The 22085-nt window shown below is 40.6% G+C and overlaps 1 protein-coding gene across 9 annotated transcripts in view; it reads right to left on the bottom strand.

The window, feature by feature from the left end:
- The window catches only part of LOC121385568 (CLIP-associating protein 1-like), a 222876-nt gene that overhangs the window by 81439 nt on the left and 119352 nt on the right, over positions 1-22085 (bottom strand). For 8 of the 9 annotated variants that reach the window (XM_041516292.1, XM_041516291.1, XM_041516296.1 and 5 more), the window contains 8 exons: positions 20279-20449; positions 15724-15768; positions 12706-12770; positions 10804-10896; positions 6837-6982; positions 1266-1401; positions 587-657; positions 60-197 (listed from right to left, as the gene is read on the bottom strand). In XM_041516292.1, coding sequence (XP_041372226.1) covers positions 60-197; positions 587-657; positions 1266-1401; positions 6837-6982; positions 10804-10896; positions 12706-12770; positions 15724-15768; positions 20279-20449 — 865 coding nt within the window. The remainder of the gene's footprint in view (positions 1-59; positions 198-586; positions 658-1265; positions 1402-6836; positions 6983-10803; positions 10897-12705; positions 12771-15723; positions 15769-20278; positions 20450-22085) is intronic. The other variant, XM_041516297.1, reaches the window with a different exon arrangement.

Below are 22085 nucleotides of genomic sequence, written 5' to 3'. Positions count from 1 at the left end.
CAGAGACAGAGACACAGAGAGAGAGAGAGAGAGAGAGAGAGACACAGAGTCTGACTCACTTTCTGGCGAAGACTCTGGCCTCGAGGTCTGCGTCACTGATGCCCCGCCGGATACACTCCTGAATCAAGGCTATGTGTCGCTCCAGACTGTGCTTCGGCCATGACTGGAGAAGCTGATTCAGGTACTCAAACGCATACCTGAAACACACAAAGGTAAAGTTGGTTTTCTTTAACGACACCACTAGAGCACACTGATTTATTAATCATCGGCTATTGGATGTCAAACATTTGGTAATAGAGACACATAATTTGAGGAAATCTGCTACATTTTCCCCATTAGTAGCAAGGGATCTTTTATATGCACCATCCGACAGACATGATAGCACACACCAATGCGTTTGATATACCAGTCGTGGTGCACTGGCTGGAACAAGAAATAACCGAATGGGCCCAGCGACTAGTATCGATCCTAAACCGACCGTGCATCAAGCGAGTGCTTTACACCACTTGGATACTTTTCGCCCCTTAATTAGATACACACACAAAAATAAAATCTTCCTTAAAGGACAGTGAAACAACTGACTTACCTTCGTAAGACGTTAGACTTTGTTGATGTATTATTTGCAATGACAGGAATTAGTCTTGGGGAATGTATAAACTGGAATGTAAAAAGAAAAGAAACAAATATAATCTATATTTCTAGCAGCAGTGAATAAATGAAAAATATTTCATTAGCCATACAGACCAGAATTAAGTCGAATTTACTAGCCCATAAGAATTTCTACTAGTCCGCCAGCCTATAGAACAATACATTAATGTATAATAATATATACCATCTTCACACCAATTTACTGACTTAGCTAGATTCCACCTGTAAAAACACTATACCACCATTCCCTGAGACGTTACTTTGTATAGCAGCTTAATACAGACAGGACATCACATACCACAATACCTTTGATAAGATAGGAAAAACCCAAGTTGCCACGCCACCATTCCCCAATTTGTTACTTTGAGTAGCAGCTTAATACAGACATACCACGATACCTACAAGTTATCTGGATAATAAAATAAGTCACCTGGATGATAAAACAAGTTACCTGAATGATAAAACAAGTTACCTGGATGATAAAAAGAGTCACCTGGATGATAAAATGAGTTACCTGGTTGATAAAACGAGTTACCTGAATGATAAAACGAGTTACCTGGATGATAAAAAGAGTCACCTGGATGATAAACAGTTACCTGGATGATAAAACGAGTTACCTGGATAATGAAGCGTATGCAGACTATTCCGGAGGTGGACATAATCTTAGCACTGTTGGGTATTAGGTTTATCAGCGGCTGTAAGAGGACCTCGACGAGATGTTCAGATCGGGTCGTCAGCTCCTTGGCTAGATACCTGAAACAACAAACAGAAAGAAATGTTTTATTTAACGACACACTCAACACATTTTATTCACGGTTATATTGTGTCACACATATGGTTAACGACCACACAGATATTGAGGGAGGAAACCCGCTGTCGCCCCTTCATTGGCTACTCTTTTAGATTAGCAGCAAGGGATCTTTTATATGCACCATCCCAGAGACAGGGTAGTAGACTGACCCTGGCTGTAGAGGGGCACGAGCTAAGTTTGTATCTTTATTCGTACAGAGTAAGACAAAAGAAACCAACTTCTTTGATCTCAAGTATTTCACATCTCTTAGCCCCTAACATTATATTGTCTAAGGTTGTTCAATAGTTGGTTGAGCCTTTTATCACAATTAAATGTACAGCTCTCAGAGTTACTTCCCTTGAGTTGATTTCTGCTCATCTGTAACATGATGGAATAAGCGTCTTAAGATTAACATAAGTAAACCAAGAATGAGAAACAGCTCAGAGTAAAACAGAGTGATCCTACCCAACCCCCAGGTGGTAAAACACAGAGTGAGTCTTACGCTATGGTGATCCCCCCCACCCCCACCCCTCCCCCTCTCCCAGATGGTAAAACAAAGAGTGAGATTTGCACTATGGTGATCCCTCCCCCTCTCCCAGATGGTAAAACAAAGAGTGAGACTTATGCTATGGTGATCCCTCCCCCTCTCCCAGATGGTAAAACAAAGAGTGAGATTTGCGCTATGGTGATCCCTCCCCCTCCCCCAGATGGTAAAACAAAGAGTGAGACTTGCGCTATGGTGATCCCTCTCTCTCTCCCAGATGGTAAAACAAAGAGTGAGACTTCCGCTATGGTGATCCCTCCCTCTCCCCCAGATGGTAAAACAAAGAGTGAGACTTACGCTATGGTGATCCCTCCCCTACCAGATGGTAAAACAAAGAGTGAGACTTACAATATGGTGATCCCTCCCTCTCCCCCAGATGGTAAAACAAAGAGTGAGACTTACACTATGGTGATACCTCCCCCTCCCCCAGATGGTAAAACAAAGAGTGAGACTTACGCTATGGTGATCCCTCCCCCTCCCCCAGATGGTAAAACAAAGAGTGAGACTTACGCTATGGTGATCCCTCCCTCTCCCCCAGATGGTAAAACAAAGAGTGAGACTTACAATATGGTGATCCCTCCCCCTCCCCCAGATGGTAAAACAAAGAGTGAGACTTACGCTATGGTGATCCCTCCCCATCCCCCAGATGGTAAAACATAGAGTGAGACTTACACTATGGTGATCCCTCCCCCTCCCCCAGATGGTAAAACAAAGAGTGAGACTTACGCTATGGTGATCCCTCCCCCTCCCCCAGATGGTAAAACAAAGAGTGAGACTTACACTATGGTGATACCTCCCCCTCCCCCAGATGGTAAAACAAAGAGTGAGACTTACACTATGGTGATCCCTCCCCATCCCCCAGATGGTAAAACAAAGAGTGAGACTTACGCTATGGTGATCCCTCCCCTACCAGATGGTAAAACAAAGAGTGAGACTTACGCTATGGTGATCCCTCCCCTACCAGATGGTAAAACAAAGAGTGAGACTTACGCTATGGTGATCCCTCCCCCTCCCCCAGATGGTAAAACAAAGAGTGAGACTTACGCTATGGTGATCCCTCCCCCTCCCCCAGATGGTAAAACAAAGAGTGAGACTTACGCTATGGTGATCCCTCCCTCTCCCACAGATGGTAAAACAAAGAGTGAGACTTACGCTATGGTGATCCCTCCCCCTCCCCCAGATGGTAAAACAAAGAGTGAGACTTACGCTATGGTGATCCCTCCCCCTCCCCCAGATGGTAAAACAAAGACTGAGACTTACGCTATGGTGATCCCTCCCCCTCCCCCAGATGGTAAAACAAAGAGTGAGACTTACGCTATGGTGATCCCTCCCTCTCCCCCAGATGGTAAAACAAAGAGTGAGACTTACGCTATGGTGATCCCTCCCCCTCCCCCAGATGGTAAAACAAAGAGTGAGACTTACGCTATGGTGATCCCTCCCCCTCCCCCAGATGGTAAAACAAAGAGTGAGACTTACGCTATGGTGATCCCTCCCCCTCCCCCAGATGGTAAAACAAAGACTGAGACTTACGCTATGGTGATCCCTCCCCCTCCCCCAGATGGTAAAACAAAGAGTGAGACTTACGCTATGGTGATCCCTCCCCTACCAGATGGTAAAACAAAGAGTGAGACTTACGCTATGGTGATCCCTCCCCCTCCCCCAGATGGTAAAACAAAGAGTGAGACTTACGCTATGGTGATCCCTCCCCCTCCCCCAGATGGTAAAACAAAGAGTGAGACTTACGCTATGGTGATCCCTCCCCCTCCCCCAGATGGTAAAACAAAGAGTGAGACTTACGCTATGGTGATCCCTCCCCCTCCCCCAGATGGTAAAACATAGAGTGAGACTTACACTATGGTGATCCCTCCCCCTCCCCCAGATGGTAAAACAAAGAGTGAGACTTACGCTATGGTGATCCCTCCCCCTCCCCCAGATGGTAAAACAAAGAGTGAGACTTACACTATGGTGATCCCTCCCCCTCCCCCAGATGGTAAAACAAAGAGTGAGACTTACACTATGGTGATCCCTCCCCCTCCCCCAGATGGTAAAACAAAGAGTGAGACTTACGCTATGGTGATCCCTCCCCCTCCCCCAGATGGTAAAACAAAGAGTGAGACTTACACTATGGTGATACCTCCCCTCCCAGATGGTAAAACAAAGAGTGAGACTTACGCTATGGTGATCCCTCCCCCTCCCCCAGATGGTAAAACAAAGACTGAGACTTACGCTATGGTGATCCCTCCCCCTCCCCCAGATGGTAAAACAAAGAGTGAGACTTACGCTATGGTGATCCCTCCCCCTCCCCAGGTGGTAAAACAAAGAGTGAGACTTACGCTATGGTGATCCCTCCCCCTCCCCCAGATGGTAAAACAAACAAAGAGTGAGACTTACGCTATGGTGATCCCTCCCCATCCCCCAGATGGTAAAACAAAGAGTGAGACTTACGCTATGGTGATCCCTCCCCCTCTCCCAGATGGTAAAACAAAGAGTGAGACTTACGCTATGGTGATCCCTCCCCCTCCCCCAGATGGTAAAACAAAGAGTGAGACTTACGCTATGGTGATCCCTCCCCCTCCCCCAGATGGTAAAACAAAGAGTGAGACTTACGCTATGGTGATCCCTCCCCCTCCCCCAGATGGTAAAACAAAGAGTGAGACTTACGCTATGGTGATCCCTCCCCCTCTCCCCCAGATGGTAAAACAAAGAGTGAGACTTACGCTATGGTGATCCCTCCCTCTCCCCCAGATGGTAAAACAAAGAGTGAGACTTACGCTATGGTGATCCCTCCCCTACCAGATGGTAAAACAAAGAGTGAGACTTACGCTATGGTGATCCCTCCCCCTCCCCCAGATGGTAAAACATAGAGTGAGACTTACGCTATGGTGATCCCTCCCCCTCTCCCAGATGGTAAAACAAAGAGTGAGACTTACGCTATGGTGATCCCTCCCCTACCAGATGGTAAAACAAAGAGTGAGACTTACGCTATGGTGATCCCTCCCCCTCCCCCAGATGGTAAAACATAGAGTGAGACTTACACTATGGTGATCCCTCCCCTACCAGATGGTAAAACAAAGAGTGAGACTTACGCTATGGTGATCCCTCCCCCTCCCCCAGATGGTAAAACAAAGAGTGAGACTTACGCTATGGTGATACCTCCCCTCCCCCAGATGGTAAAACAAAGAGTGAGACTTACGCTATGGTGATCCCTCCCCCTCCCCCAGATGGTAAAACAAAGAGTGAGACTTACGCTATGGTGATCCCTCCCCCTCCCCCAGATGGTAAAACAAAGAGTGAGACTTACGCTATGGTGATCCCTCCCCCTCCCAGATGGTAAAACAAAGAGTGAGACTTACGCTATGGTGATCCCTCCCCATCCCCCAGATGGTAAAACAAAGAGTGAGACTTACGCTATGGTGATCCCTCCCCATCCCCCAGATGGTAAAACAAAGAGTGAGACTTACGCTATGGTGATCCCTCCCCATCCCCCAGATGGTAAAACATAGAGTGAGACTTACGCTATGGTGATCCCTCCCCATCCCCCAGATGGTAAAACAAAGAGTGAGACTTACGCTATGGTGATCCCTCCCCTACCAGATGGTAAAACAAAGAGTGAGACTTACGCTATGGTGTTCCCTCCCCATCCCCCAGATGGTAAAACAAACAGTGAGACTTACGCTATGGTGATCCCTCCCTCTCCCCCAGATGGTAAAACAAAGAGTGAGACTTACGCTATGGTGATCCCTCCCCCTCCCCCAGATGGTAAAACAAAGAGTGAGACTTACGCTATGGTGATCCCTCCCCTCCCCCAGATTGGTAAAACAAAGAGTGAGACTTACGCTATGGTGATCCCTCCCCCTCCCCCAGATGGTAAAACAAAGAGTGAGACTTACGCTATGGTGATCCCTCCCCATCCCCCAGATGGTAAAACAAAGAGTGAGACTTACGCTATGGTGATCCCTCCCCTACCAGATGGTAAAACAAAGAGTGAGACTTACGCTATGGTGTTCCCTCCCCATCCCCCAGATGGTAAAACAAAGAGTGAGACTTACGCTATGGTGATCCCTCCCTCTCCCCCAGATGGTAAAACAAAGAGTGAGACTTACGCTATGGTGATCCCTCCCCCTCCCCCAGATGGTAAAACAAAGAGTGAGACTTACGCTATGGTGATCCCTCCCCCTCCCCCAGATGGTAAAACAAAGAGTGAGACTTACGCTATGGTGATCCCTCCCCCTCCCCCAGATGGTAAAACAAAGAGTGAGACTTACGCTATGGTGATCCCTCCCCCTCCCCCAGATGGTAAAACAAAGAGTGAGACTTACGCTATGGTGATCCCTCCCCCTCCCCCAGATGGTAAAACAAAGAGTGAGACTTACGCTATGGTGATCCCTCCCCTACCAGATGGTAAAACAAAGAGTGAGACTTACGCTATGGTGATTCCTCCCCATCCCCCAGATGGTAAAACAAAGAGTGAGACTTACGCTATGGTGATCCCTCCCTCTCCCCCAGATGGTAAAACAAAGAGTGAGACTTACGCTATGGTGATCCCTCCCCCTCCCCAGATGGTAAAACAAAGAGTGAGACTTACGCTATGGTGATCCCTCCCCCTCCCCCAGATGGTAAAACAAAGAGTGAGACTTACGCTATGGTGATCCCTCCCCCTCCCCCAGATGGTAAAACAAAGAGTGAGACTTACGCTATGGTGATCCCTCCCCATCCCCCAGATGGTAAAACAAAGAGTGAGACTTCCGCTATGGTGATCCCTCCCCCTCCCCAGGTGGTAAAACAATGAGTGAGACTTATGCTATGATGATTTCTCCCCCTCCCCCAGATGGTAAAAGAAAGAGTGAAACTTACGCTATGGTGATGCATGCCTCCCTGACGACCTGTGAGCGAAGATCTTTTATGGCAATTGTGAAGCAGTTCTCCAGCATGCGCAGCGACTGAATAAACTCATCGTAATCTGCGGCCCGGTTCACTATGAGGGCTCGAAGAATCATCATCTGAAACAAACAAATAGTAGATTAGTACACTCATACCTCAGTCAGTCATCATCTGAAACAAACAGTACACCCATACATCAGTCAATCATCATCTGAGACAAATACTACACCCATACGTCGGTCAATCATCATCTGAAACAAACAAATAGCACACCCATACATCAGCCAATCATCATCTCAAACAAATAGTACACCCATACATCAGTCAGTCATCATCTGAAACAAATACTACTCTTACGTCGGTCAATCATCATCTGAAACAAATAGTACACCCATACATCAGTCAATCATCATCTGAAAGAAACAAATAGTACACTCATACGTCAGTCAGTCATCATCTGAAACAAACAAATAGTACACCCATACGCCAGTCAGTCATCATCTGAAACAAATAGTACACCCATAAAAAACATCAGTCAATCATCATCTGAAACAAACAAATAGTACACTCATATGTCAGTCAGTCATTATCTGAAACAAACAAATAGTACACCCTTACGTCGGTCAATCATCATCTGAAACAAACAAATAGTACACCCATACATCAGTCAGTCATCATCTGAAACAAACAAATAGTACACCCATACGTCGGTCAATCATCATCTGAAACAAATAGTACACCCATACGTCGGTCAATCATCATCTGAAACAAATAGTACACCCATACGTCGGTCAGTCATCATCTGAAACAAACAAATAGTACACCCTTACGTCAGTCAATCATCATCTGAAAGAAACAAATAGTACACCCATACGTCAGTCAGTCATCATCTGAAACAAATAGTACACCTGTACGTCGGTCAATCATCATCTGAAACAAACAAATAGTACACCCATACGTCGGTCAATCATCATCTGAAACAAATAGTACACCCTTACGTCGGTCAATCATCATCTGAAAGAAACAAATAGTACACCCATACGTCAGTCAGTCATCATCTGAAACAAACAAATAGTACACCCATACATTAGTCAATCATCTGAAACAAACAAATAGTACACCCTTACGTCGGTCAATCATCATCTGAAACAAACAAATAGTACACCCATAAGTCAGTCAGTCATCATCTGAAACAAATAGTACACCCATCATCATTTCAAACAAACAAATAGTACACCCATACATCAGTCAATCATCATCTGAAACAAACAAATAGTACACCCATACGTCGGTCAATCATCATCTGAAACAAATAGTACACCCTTACGTCGGTCAATCATCATCTGAAAGAAACAAATAGTACACCCATACGTCAGTCAGTCATCATCTGAAACAAATAGTACACCTGTATGTCGGTCAATCATCATCTGAAACAAACAAATAGTACACCCATACATCGGTCAATCATCATCTGAAACAAATAGTACACCCATACGTCGGTCAATCATCATCTGAAACAAATAGTACACCCATACGTCGGTCAGTCATCATCTGAAACAAACAAATAGTACACCCTTACATCAGTCAATCATCATCTGAAAGAAACAAATAGTACACCCATACGTCAGTCAGTCATCATCTGAAACAAATAGTACACCTGTACGTCGGTCAATCATCATCTGAAACAAACAAATAGTACACCCATACGTCGGTCAATCATCATCTGAAACAAATAGTACACCCTTACGTCGGTCAATCATCATCTGAAAGAAACAAATAGTACACCCATACATTAGTCAATCATCTGAAACAAACAAATAGTACACCCTTACGTCGGTCAATCATCTGAAACAAACAAATAGTACACCCATAAGTCAGTCAGTCATCATCTGAAACAAATAGTACACCCATCATCATTTCAAACAAACAAATAGTACACCCATACATCAGTCAATCATCATCTGAAACAAACAAATAGTACACCCATACGTCGGTCAATCATCATCTGAAACAAATAGTACACCCTTACGTCGGTCAATCATCATCTGAAAGAAACAAATAGTACACCCATACGTCAGTCAGTCATCATCTGAAACAAATAGTACACCTGTATGTCGGTCAATCATCATCTGAAACAAACAAATAGTACACCCATACATTAGTCAATCATCTGAAACAAACAAATAGTACACCCTTACGTCGGTCAATCATCATCTGAAACAAACAAATAGTACACCCATAAGTCAGTCAGTCATCATCTGAAACAAATAGTACACCCATCATCATTTCAAACAAATAGTACACCCATACATCAGTCAATCATCATCTGAAACAAACAAATAGTACACCCATACGTCGGTCAATCATCATCTGAAACAAATAGTACACCCTTACGTCGGTCAATCATCATCTGAAAGAAACAAATAGTACACCCATACGTCAGTCAGTCATCATCTGAAACAAATAGTACACCTGTACGTCGGTCAATCATCATCTGAAACAAACAAATAGTACACCCATACATCGGTCAATCATCATCTGAAACAAATAGTACACCCATACGTCGGTCAATCATCATCTGAAACAAACAAATAGTGCATCCATACGTCAGTCAGTCATCATCTGAAACAAACCAATAGTGCATCCATACGTCAGTCAATCATCATCTCAAACAAATAGTACACCCATACGTCGGTCAATCATCATCTCAAACAAATAGTACACCCATACGTCGGTCAATCATCATCTGAAACAAACAAATAGTGCATCCATACATCAGTCAGTCATCATCTGAAACAAACAAATAGTACACCCATACGTTAGTGAAGCATCATCTGAAACAAATAGTACATCCATACGTCAGTCAGTCTTTGTCATCAGCGAAAGAAGGTAAAGTTTTGTCAGATGAATCTACATTATCATAATTATCATCAGGCTCCATCCCACAGACAGGACAGCACATACCAGGTCCTTTGATATACCAGTTGTGGTACACTATCTGGAACAAGAAATAGCCCAATGGGCCCACCAACAGGGATCGATCCTAGACTGACCACACATCAGGCTGGCACTTTAACACAGGGCTACATTCTGCATATTAAGTGAATAAAGTGCTATTAACTGAAGTGGAACCCTTCATAGCTATTTTTTGATGTAACGGAATGTTTGTACAACACCCTAAGAAGAAGTATTTAACTGATAATGTTAGGCTTGACTAGTTGAAAACAAGTCTCGGTGACAGCAAAGCGGGGACAATTTACTGAAGAAAGGTGAATAATAATAGGATTATTGTTCAAACTTCCATTTCGTATCATGTTTATGTTCCGAGTGAATGAAATAATCTTAAAATATAATTGATTTTAATCTATATCACTGAACTGGTATGAAGAAGTTTGTTTTGTTTAACGACACCACTGCAGCACATTGATTTATTAATCATCGGCTATTGGATGTCAAATATTTGGTAATTTTTACATACAGACTTAGGAGGGGAAACCTGCTACATTTTTCCATTAGTAGCAAGGCATCTTTTTTATGCACCATCCCACAGACAGGATAGCACACGCCAGAGCTGAACTCACGCAGGGCTCGAACATAAGCATTTCTCTCACACGGCAATTTATAAAAAAAATTCCAATGGTGAAACAGCCCACCAATGGCAATTTTGAGTCTGCCTAGCCTATGGCAATTTTTAAAAAGTGACATGATTAAAGGGTTATTTTGCTGTGTGCAGACATATTTTCAAATGTTAAATATTGGCAGATAATGTACACCAGGTACATATTTTGCTATTGTTGATGAGCTTTACCAATGGCAGAAAAGTGCTGTTGGTGATGTTCTCTACCTACGGCAATTTCCGTCAGTGCCGTCGTTAACTTCGAGCCCTGTGAACGAAAATATTTGTAACCATATATGGGTAATAAAGTGGTGGACAACGTACGGAATCGTTTCTCTTCTCCCAGTCATTGCTGGTATTCGACAAAACTGCCTCAATCTTCTTGAGGTGGTCGAGAACATCCTTCGCCGAAAAGATCTACAAAACATAAATAATAAGCATTCTTAAGCTAGATTCATACTTCACCGCCGACTCTTGTTGGCGAGTAGTTGATTCGCCCAGTTCTGCTTCTCCTTGAACCTAATCCACATTTTTCAGTGAACTCAAGTATGGTTTTAACACAGTTCATATTAAATTTTGGTGCACGCTCGTTCAACTCTTTTTCATTTACAATGTGTCATCTAATAAAAATTTTAAAATTCGTTTCGCATGAGGTTGGTAATCAAAGTATGAATTGACCTTTAGATTACTGCTGAAGCAATACATGACCTCTACCAGACCCAATAAATTTTCGTATCTCCCAACTTCAAGATGAGTTTGTTAGCCATCTGAAGCAGAAACATACTGAGAAATTATGTTTTATTAATAAGTATTCTGAGAGTACTGCTAAAACAATACATGTCCTCTACCAGGCCCAACAAATTTTGGTATATCTTACATTCAATGGCCATAACTCTTTGAAAAAGTTAAACGATCTGTAACAGACCATGATAAAGCTATACACTAAATTTCAGCTCAATATCTTGAGGTATTGTGAAAAAACCATCTGGAAAACTACATGGAAACAAAAAAATAAAATACTTATATTTATAAATGTAGTCATAAAAAAATTAAAAAAAATTGCTGAGGTAATAAATAGAATAACAAACATAGTACCAGTTATTATCAAATTTATGTCCCTCGTTAAATAATTTTCTCATAATGATAACAATTGAAAATAATTTTATCTTATGGAAGTTGATGGAGCATGGGCAATTGTTAAAAAGTTTGTTTTGTTTAACGATACCACTAGATCACATTAATTTATCAATCAATGACTACTGGATGTCAAACATTTGGTAATTTTGACATGTAATCTTAACCTTCTGACTACTGCAGGCGAGATATCTCGCCCGACGTCACGTCAGTCGATATACTGTACACTGTATACAGTGCATTCCCCAATTCATATTTCCTGCCGTTTTGCACACGACACTCACCGGAAACGGAAATATAATTAAAGAAAGAAGAATTTTTTTCAAAATGGTGGTTTTTGTTTTGATTTTTTCAATTGAAAATACCTTGAAATTTTTAGTTCAAAAAGTGGTTTTCGGCAAGTATTTTCGCTTGACAACAATGGCGGCACGTCGCGGTAATTTTCAGGGATCGATAGCTGATTGTAACAGCTAATTTGATAATAAATTTGATCGCTTTACCAACAACGAAAATTACCAAATATTGCAATATGAATTGTAGTTCGGGTTTTAAAAAAAATTCTGGTCAAAAAACCACTGTTATCGGGAATAATGGACATAAATACTGGACAGCTGGCCACAAATGCCCGTAAGTAAACGCAACTTTTTTGATTTTTTGCCTAATTTTAATCACCATTAGCCGATCTAAAATAATAAAAATTACAAAAAAAGACACGAAAATAATACTTACCGATTCATATATGAACTTTATTTCATGTATTTATGAAACATTTAAGTGAATATATGTGAGTAAAAATTATAAACTTGTACCCACTCAACGAGGTTTTTGTTAAAAATGAATCCAGTAGTCTAAAGGTTAAACAAGAAACATGCTAAATTTTTCCATTTATAGCAAGGGATCTTTTATATGCATCATCTCACAGACAGGATAGCACATACCACAGCCTTTGATATACCAGTAGTGGTGGGCTGGTTGGAACAACAAATAGCCCAATGGGCCCACTGACAGGGATCGATCCCAGACCAACCACGCATCAAGCGAGCTATTTACCACTGGGTTTTGTCCCACCCCACTGAATATAATGAATGTTACCTGGATCTTGGGCACATCTTCAAAAGATTTCATAAAAAACTCTTCATCAACAGCCCCGGAAGTGGCTGAAAAACACCATGGTAAAATCTATTACCCAGAGTTATCTCCCTTTGAAACATAAGGAGTTGTTCCACCTTGTTATTATAATGGTGAAAAGACAAAAACAATATTGGCACAACATATAAACATTTATAAATGAAATGATTTTTTGAAAAACAATCAATGGGCTTTTGTCACAGAAGGGTTGTTATTTCATCTTTATTAATTAATTTTTTTAATAATTTATGCAGTGCTGTATTTGGGTGTGCTTGGAAATTGATATTGTTCTGAGTTATAAACATGTAAGTACAACTTTGTTAAATTTTGATGCAACTGTAAGGCAGGAAGCTGCCGTTTCCTCGACAACAATGTATCTCACTTATAATAATGAATAAAGGATTTTAAAAAAATACTACTACTAGGCCTATTAAAACTTTTTAAAACAATTTCACTACACATCCAACTAAATATTATAATATTTTGCTATTTTATCAACTTGGACATTTAAAATGTTCTGTGAATTACAAGTTACATAATTTTCCCAACAGATTGATTAAATGGTGATAAAAGTATTAAAAATACTTCAAAATAGACTCCGATCTATTTTCCACCCATCGGTGATCTTCAATTGAATATTTACGTTGTATGTCTTTACTTTTATCATCAAAACAAATTCAGAGCAACATTGCATCGCCATTTTGATTCTAAATTCAGAAGATGATGGTCACTCGGTTAGCGTTTTTCCTTCCGAATTTACAAGTCCGAAATTCCAACATATAGTAGAAGAAACCCGCTACATTTATCCATTAGTAGCAAGAGATCTTTTATATGCACCATCCCACAGACAGGATAGCACATACCACGGCCTTTGATATACCAGTCGTGGTACACTGGCTGGAATGAGAAATAGCCCAATGGGCCCACCGACAGGGAGCAATTCTAAACCAACCGCACATCAAGGGAGCACTTTACCATTGGGTTATGTCCCACCTCTATCAAAGAATAAATACAAATGTACACTTTACATGGTTAAACAACCATTTGTGTGAGCATTTTAGAAATTTTGCTGCAACAAGGTTCGCTCGAGAAATGGTTATACTGATGGGGAGGGGGGGGGGGGGGGAGAGAGAGAGAGAGAGAGGAGGATACTGATGCAGGAGGGTGTATGTCAATTATTACTTTAAGGGGGTTTTATGAGCACTTCTGAAACATCTCCAACTCAACTTGTATGAAAACATACCAAATAAAAAACAGTACTTAAAATTGTATCATTTAGTATGTGTGGTTAATGGTTTTAAAAAATGGCTGTGTGTTAGAAAAAAAAAAAAAAAAAAAAAAAAAATGTTTAGTTTTTTTACATATGCTAATTTTACATATGTCATGCTTTCTAAAACAAGAAAAGTTATCCCACATAGTGCTTTTAAGAAGAAGTTTGTTTTGTTTAATAGAGCACATTGATTTATTAATCATCAGCTATTGGATGTCAAACATATGGTAATTTTGACAGTCATAGAGAGGAAACACGTTACATTTTTTCCATTAATAATAAGGGACGTTTTATATGCACCATCCCACAGACAGGATAGGACATACCACGGCCTTTGATATACCAGTTGTGGTGCACTGGCTGGAACAAGAAATAGCCCAATGGGTCCACCAATGGGAATTGATCCCAGACCGACCGCGCATCAGGTGAGCGCTTTACCACTGGGCTACATCCCGCCCCTGGAACGAGAAATAGCCCAATGGGCCCACCGACGGGGATCGATCCCAGACCGACCGCGCATCAGGTGAGCGCTTTACCACTGGGCTACATCCCGCCCCTGGAACGAGAAATAGCCCAATGGGCCCACCGACGGGGATCGATCCCAGACCGACCGCGCATCAGGTGAACACTTTACCACTGGGCTACATCCCGCCCCTGGAACGATAAATAGCCCAATGGGCCCACCGACGGGAATTGATCCCAGACCGACCATGCACCAGATGAGTGCTTTACCACTGGGCTACGTCCTGTCCCTGGAACGAGAAATAGCTCAATGGGCCCACCGACGGGGATCGATCCCAGACCGACCATGCACCAGATGAGTGCTTTACCACTGGGCTACGTCCTGTCCCTGGAACGAGAAATAGCTCAATGGGCCCACTGACGGGGATCGATCCCAGACCGACCATGCACCAGGTGAGTGCTTTACCACTGGGCTACGTCCTGCCCGTATTGCTTTTAAGAGGACCGTGTAACTGGGCTCAAACTAAAACATTTATAACCCATGAATTTTCTGCACACTGACAGTAATTTTGAGCAATTTTTTAAAATGCGACTTTTACAGAAAATAAACATGACTGAAATGGTTATTTTGTTGTATGTTAATGTTTAAAGTTTGTTTTGTCTAAAGACACCACTAGAGCACATTGATTAACTGACCATTGGCTACTATTGGATGTTTAATATTTGGTAATTTTGACATGTAGTCATCAGAGGAAACCCACTCGCTGTATGTAGACATATCTCAAAAGCACTGGCAGCTAATATATACACCAGGCTAGTGATTTCAAAGCTATCTTAGCGCTACAAAATCGTAAAACCATCGTAGGCTATGACGTCACTAAACTACTTTTAAAATAACATGATAACATGGATATCAGGCCATATGATTTCAAATTTCATGGGAAACAATATTTCGGTCATGGGAACCCATCGGTAAATGTTTTTAAAAAAATTAAAATAAAAAATGTGTGTATATATATATATATATATATATATATTTGTTGAATAGTCATACTCAATAGAATAATCATCGGAAACAAAATTTCAGTTCCGTGCATTTATTCAGATTACTGACATGCTACCGACACGATTGTTTCCATGAATTCTGAAGGCCTGGAAATTACATAAAGAAAGAGGATTTAAGACATGGATATTAAACAAAGACAAGAGGATTATTGTGTGGATATTGAATAAAGAAAGAAAATGATCACCTGATTTTGGGCGGTTTCCTACAGCCCCCACACACTGAGTCCGCGCTAGCAAATCAATCAGACAGACAGGTTAATATCCAGGTTAAGATGGCAACAGATGTAGCAAGATTAATATAGCATCACATGCAAGTAGTCAAACCTGTATAGCAGTTAAAACTGGCCAATACTTGAATGTACAAATGGTAGAACTGATATGCTGAAGGCACGCTGGTGAAAAGTGGGATGCCAAACAAGGCTAGGCTTTATTTTACAGTGACATAGTATATGTATTAATCTACATTACCATAATGTATGCGGGGTTTTTTTTATTGTCCATTTTCTGTGAATTTGTGAATATGTGAATATTTCTATGCTAGCCACAAAATGTGCTTGATTAATATGGATCAATTTGGAATTGCATTTCGAGCCATTTTTCAAGGTTGCATTGATCATCGAAACGCACAATCCCACAATAAACGACGTCATACAGAAGAAAGCATCGTCATCATCAACATGGGCAAGATGTCTAGACCGACCGATGGTCTTAATGTGTCCTTATAAATAAGTGATATTAGTTTTGGTGTGTGTGTCTGTGTGTGTGTGTGTGTGTGTGTGTGTGTGTCTGTCTGTGTATGTGTGTGTGTCTGTGTATGTGTGTGTGTGTGTGTGTCTGTGTATGTGTGTGTGTGTGTCTGTGTGTGTCTGTGTGTGTGTCTGTATGTGTGTGTGTGTGTCTGTATGTGTGTGTGTGTCTGTATGTGTGTGTGTGTGTCTATGTGTGTGTGTGTGTGTGTGTCTGTGTGTGTGTGTCTGTGTGTCTATGTGTGTGTGTGTCTGTGTGTGTGTGTGTCTGTGTCTGTGTCTGTCTGTGTCTGTGTGTGTGTGTGTGTGTGTGTGTGTGTGTGTGTGTGTGTGTGTGTGTGTGTTTGTTTTGCTATTGTGGATTTTTGGGGGGCAGCGTTTAGGTGTATGGTACTAACCTGATATACCATTTTAGTTGAGAGAAGACCTTATAATTTACTACAATTTTTTTTTTTTTTTTTCTAAAAAAAAGAAGTCCAATATATATTTTAACATGCTCATATACCACTAGAAGAAGTAATGAAATTGTGAGAGGCTGCATGAAGGAAGCACGATTTTTTAAAAAGTGTTTTATCATATCAATCAATATTTAGGTCAATGTTTTACTTTAAAAGGTATTGTGTTTTTACCAACAACACTTTACTTGGTGTATCACATTACCATAGTTAATATCATTGTGGTGTTTACTACTCGAAACACAAGCAGGTAGCACTAAACCAAACAACACACAGCTGGGTCAAAGTTAGAGGTGCACCTAACTTTTGATAGAGCAGTTAATACTACAAGTCCTGTCGTTGGCTATAAATGTAAGTGTGTCTGTTGTAAAAAGATAATAATAGTTTCATGTGCCCAAAAAATGTATGCAATTTTATTTCATCTAGTACCACTGTGTCAAGTAGCCTTGTGCTTCAAATAGGTATGAGGTACCTATACAAAAAAAAAAAGTACTCAAATTTTGAGCGGAACTAGGGTAGACATAGACACAACCCGTTATCTCTGAAATTAGCAGCTTAAGCCCCAACGTTTTAAAACTGTATTTCAAGAGTGAGAGGTGGTAGAATTTATATTGATGGTGTTCCTGTCGACTGCAGGTACAAGCTTTAGCCATATGTTACTATTGTCGTCTATGGGATTTGATTTTGTGGTATACACCCTTTAAGGGTGAGGGGTGATAGTATTTATATCTGTGGCGTTTATGTTGATTGATATGCTAGCCACACGTTACTATTGTCGTCTATGGGATTTGATTTGGTGGTATACACCCTGCACCATCTGTTAATAAATTGATACATCTTGTGATCGGTCAACTGCCTGCCCGCCCATACAGGTTTGACTGCAAATGAAGATAAATGAAAACCTGTAGCCAGATCTGAACTATATATGCAGATTTATTACTCGTGAATATGAACTGACCATGAAAGTTATCTACAAAAGAACTAAAGAATGGAAATAAAGAGGAGTAAATGCAACACACACATAATTAGAGATATATAACATATGTCAAAATCAGGGATCAAAATTTTTACCACTTTACCAGTCAATGACATGTTATATGGTGAGAGGACCAATACAAAATGTAAATGCTGCTTATCAAATCTTTAACATGAATGAATGAAAGAATGTTTAACAAAACACCAGTACAAAAATATGCATCGGCTTTTGGGTGTCAAACAAATGTTAGAACATGAGTGCTGCATTTGCTTTTGATTATTTTACAAACATCAGTTTATTTTGGCATACACATACAAACATCAATCAGGGCTAGCTTTTGGTGAACAAAGCAATTCACCAAATTGTTTATTAAACTTAAAAAATTGCAGAAATTGTCAGTTATTTTCTAAAAAAATGTCAATAAAATTAGCCAACTGCTTTAAAAATCGCAACTGGTGAATTTGGCGACTGCCAGATCTAGCCCTGATCAATGTATTTACGTATTTGGGGATTTTTGAGTGGTTACGGTAGAGTTTAATTTGTTCTGTTTTATTTATTTATGGGTTTTTTTTTTTTTCAATTTATTACACAGTTTCTGAGAGAGAGAGAGAGAGAGAGAGAGAGAGAGAGAGAGAGAGAGAGAGAGAGAGAGAGAGAGAGAGAGAGAGAGAGGGAGGGAGGGAGGGAGGGAGAGGGGAGGGGAGAGAGGGAGGGGAGGGGAGAGAGGGAGGGGGAGAGAGGGAGGGGGAGAGAGGGAGGGGGGAGAGGGGGGGGTAATTAGTAAAATTTTGATCCCTGATTCATGAATGTACTTCCATTACAAAAAGTATTAAACAATGCAGAAGGGTTACTAGCGGTGATTACACACAATCATAGACAGAGCATGGAAATATACAAAATCTGGTCTACTGAGAATTTCTAGTTATAAGGTTTTGTTCACCAGACCAGAATACTTTTTATACTTGAATGTTGAATGTATTCCTGTCAAGTTTTATGGGAATCTTGGGAGTTGGCCTTGGTTTTACGGACATAATTTCGGATACATGTATCCACTGTTACTGCCAGAAAGAAATACATGTATCCACTGTTACTGCCAGAAAGAAATACATGTATCCACTGTTACTGCCAGAAAGAAATACATGTATCCACTGTGACTGCCAGAAAGAAATACATGTATCCACTGTTACTGCCAGAAAGAAATACATGTATCCACTGTTACTGCCAGAAAGAAATACATGTATCCACTGTTACTGCCAGAAAGAAATACATGTATCCACTGTGACTGCCAGAAAGAAATACATGTATCCACTGTGACTGCCAGAAAGAAATACATGTATCCACTGTTACTGCCAGAAAGAAATACATGTATCCACTGTTACTGCCAGAAAGAAATACATGTATCCACTGTTACTGCCAGAAAGAAATACATGTATCCACTGTGACTGCCAGAAAGAAATACATGTATCCACTGTTACTGCCAGAAAGAAATACATCCACTGTTACATGTATCCACTGTTACTGCCAGAAAGAAATACATGTATCCACTGTGACTGCCAGAAAGAAATACATGTATCCACTGTGACTGCCAGAAAGAAATACATGTATCCACTGTTACTGCCAGAAAGAAATACATGTATCCACTGTTACTGCCAGAAAGAAATACATGTATCCACTGTTACTGCCAGAAAGAAATACATGTATCCACTGTTACTGCCAGAAAGAAATTTTTGGGTATGGTGCTTTGGAATTGAATTCAACCAGTCAACATGATGTATGGGGGGGGGGCTCCTCCAGAAAGAAAATGGGTTAAGTTTAGGGTTGGGGTTAAGAAAATCATACAGAAATATTAAGTCATTCATTTTGTCAAAAGGTTAACTTAAAAAAAAGAAAAAAAATCTGGCAGAAACCCTGGTATCATAATTTGTCGGATCCGTTTAATATATCTGTTAAGTGGATCTGACACTAGTTTTATATGTAAATATTCCATGTCTCTGATCTACGAGATAATTAATAGCCGTCCCAGTTATTACTTATATAAAGGGAGTGGGAGGTGATCAGGTTTTTTGCCAGAGTAACGAGGGTATAATTATGTACCCTAAAATGTTGGCAGTTAATGGCTATATATATATATATATATATATAGCCTTTATGACAATGTCAGTATCATTTATAGGTGTACCATGGTAATTGAAATGCTGTTAAAAAAATATGCCAAAGTGCATAGAATCAGAATGCTGTACTCTACATAGAATCAGAATGCTGTACTCTACATAGAATCAGAATGCTGTACTCTACATAGAATCAGAATGCTGTACTCTACATAGAATCAGAATGCTGTACTCTATATAGAATCAGAATGTTGCCAACTCTAGATAAGATTAGAATGCTGCAATCTCTAGATATGATCAGAATTACGAAGATACAGACTTCTTGTAAAGCTGTCCCATGTGGGCTACAAACCCGGACTTATATGAGCTACAAACTCGGGAATTACAGAAACTACAAACACAGACTTACATGAGCTACAAACCCAGACTTACATGAGCTACAAAGCCGGACTTACCTGGGCCTGACTTGGAAGAGGAGGTGGAAGTTTGCGGTCGGCTGGGAGTCTTTTTGGTCTGAAACACTTTGGTTGTCAGCGGTTTCGCGAATGTATGTGGTTTCACCGAGTCTGGTTCATCTTCCGTTGAGGAATCCCTAGCACCACGACTGTCACTCCGCACAGGGGGAGCTGAAAGTAAAACACACACACGAATAAGTCAGGCTGCTATAGAGAACCTAGAAATATGTTCTCTAAATTCACATTATTGTCAAGGGAAGCTGAAAGTAAAACACACACACAAATAAGTCAGGCTGCTATAGAGAACCTAGAAATATGTTCTCTAAATTCACATTATTGTCAAGGGAAGCTGAAAGTAAAACACACACACAAATAAGTCAGGCTGCTATAGAGAACCTAGAAATATGTTCTCTAAATTCACATTATTGTCAAGGGAACTTGAAAGTAAAACACCCACAGGAGTGAGTACTCCCCATAAACATTGTGTAACATCATCTCGTGGAGAGGCATTTATATAGGCATATCGCCTGTTTGTCAATCCACTTCATTTACTAGAATAAATATTGTTAATATATGCAATTCATATGACATTGCCACGACATTAAACTGTCAGACTCGATTAAAGTCTCAAGTCTAGACTCAAGTTTTATAGGCATGGGGCCACGTGTATAAAACTAGTAAAATGAACATGGGAGCACTGATGGACAAATGGATGGACAGATGGACTGACTTATTTTTGAGCTGAGTGCAAAAGGTATATAAGAAAACAACAGTTAAAAGTATGTTTTGTTTAACGACACCACTAGAGCACATTTATTATTAATCATCGGCTACTGAATGTCAAACGTTTTTATTTTGACAAATAGTCTTAGAGAGGAAACCTGCTACATTTGTCCATTAGTAGTATCGGATCTTTTATATGCACCATACCGGACAGAATAGTACAACAGAATGCAGAAAAAGAGGAAAAACACAAAAACAAATAAAGACCGAAAAATTAACTGTTAAAACATGTATCCATAGATAAAAATTATAAACAATATTTAATAACATTATTTTAAAGCTTTACACTTAATATCCCATCATCTACAAAATTACAATTAATTTGTACTTGCCAATAAACTAACGAGTAACCAGAATTCCTTCAAAATCAGATATATTTGTTTATGGTTCCTTTTCAAGTATTAGTACAGAACGGAACCTCTCTAAACCGGACACCTCAACAACTGGACTTTTTAGGTGGCGCAGTGAGTGTCCGGTTTAGAGGGTTTCACAATACATGTAATATCTCCTCCTTAGAATCCCAGAGGCAAGTAGGACAATGAATCTATGATGGCTTGTGGGAACCAGGAAGTGTGAGGGGGAAAATACCAACAGGGGGAAGGAAGATTCCCCAGCTATTACAAGACTCTCAGCCTGCAATTGGAAACAGCTGTGTAGGAAACTGTTTTAATGAAACACGGCCTCTTAACTGGGCCAGATGGCCTACAGAAGCATTTCCTGGACTCTGCAATTTGTATTTTCACCTCAGCTCCTGCTACATAGAGAATAACTAGTTAATGACGTTGGGATATCGGCTTTATCCTATCACGGTAAGAATGGGAAATTCTGTGAGGCTTGCTGAGCGGAATTTCCCTTTCAGCATGAACAGGATAAAACATATCCCATCATTAACTAGTTATTATTTTTATCTTGCAGATAATAAAAATTATCTTGCAGATAATACAAATTAATGGGAAAAGCTATTATTTCTGTTATTTCAGCTATACTGTACGATGACCTAGAGGTCAAATGAGCGATTTTGTAA

This window comes from Gigantopelta aegis, chromosome 11, assembly GCF_016097555.1.
Source record: "Gigantopelta aegis isolate Gae_Host chromosome 11, Gae_host_genome, whole genome shotgun sequence".
Taxonomy (NCBI): domain Eukaryota; kingdom Metazoa; phylum Mollusca; class Gastropoda; order Neomphalida; family Peltospiridae; genus Gigantopelta; species Gigantopelta aegis.
This window is presented reverse-complemented; position numbering and strand designations above follow the sequence as displayed.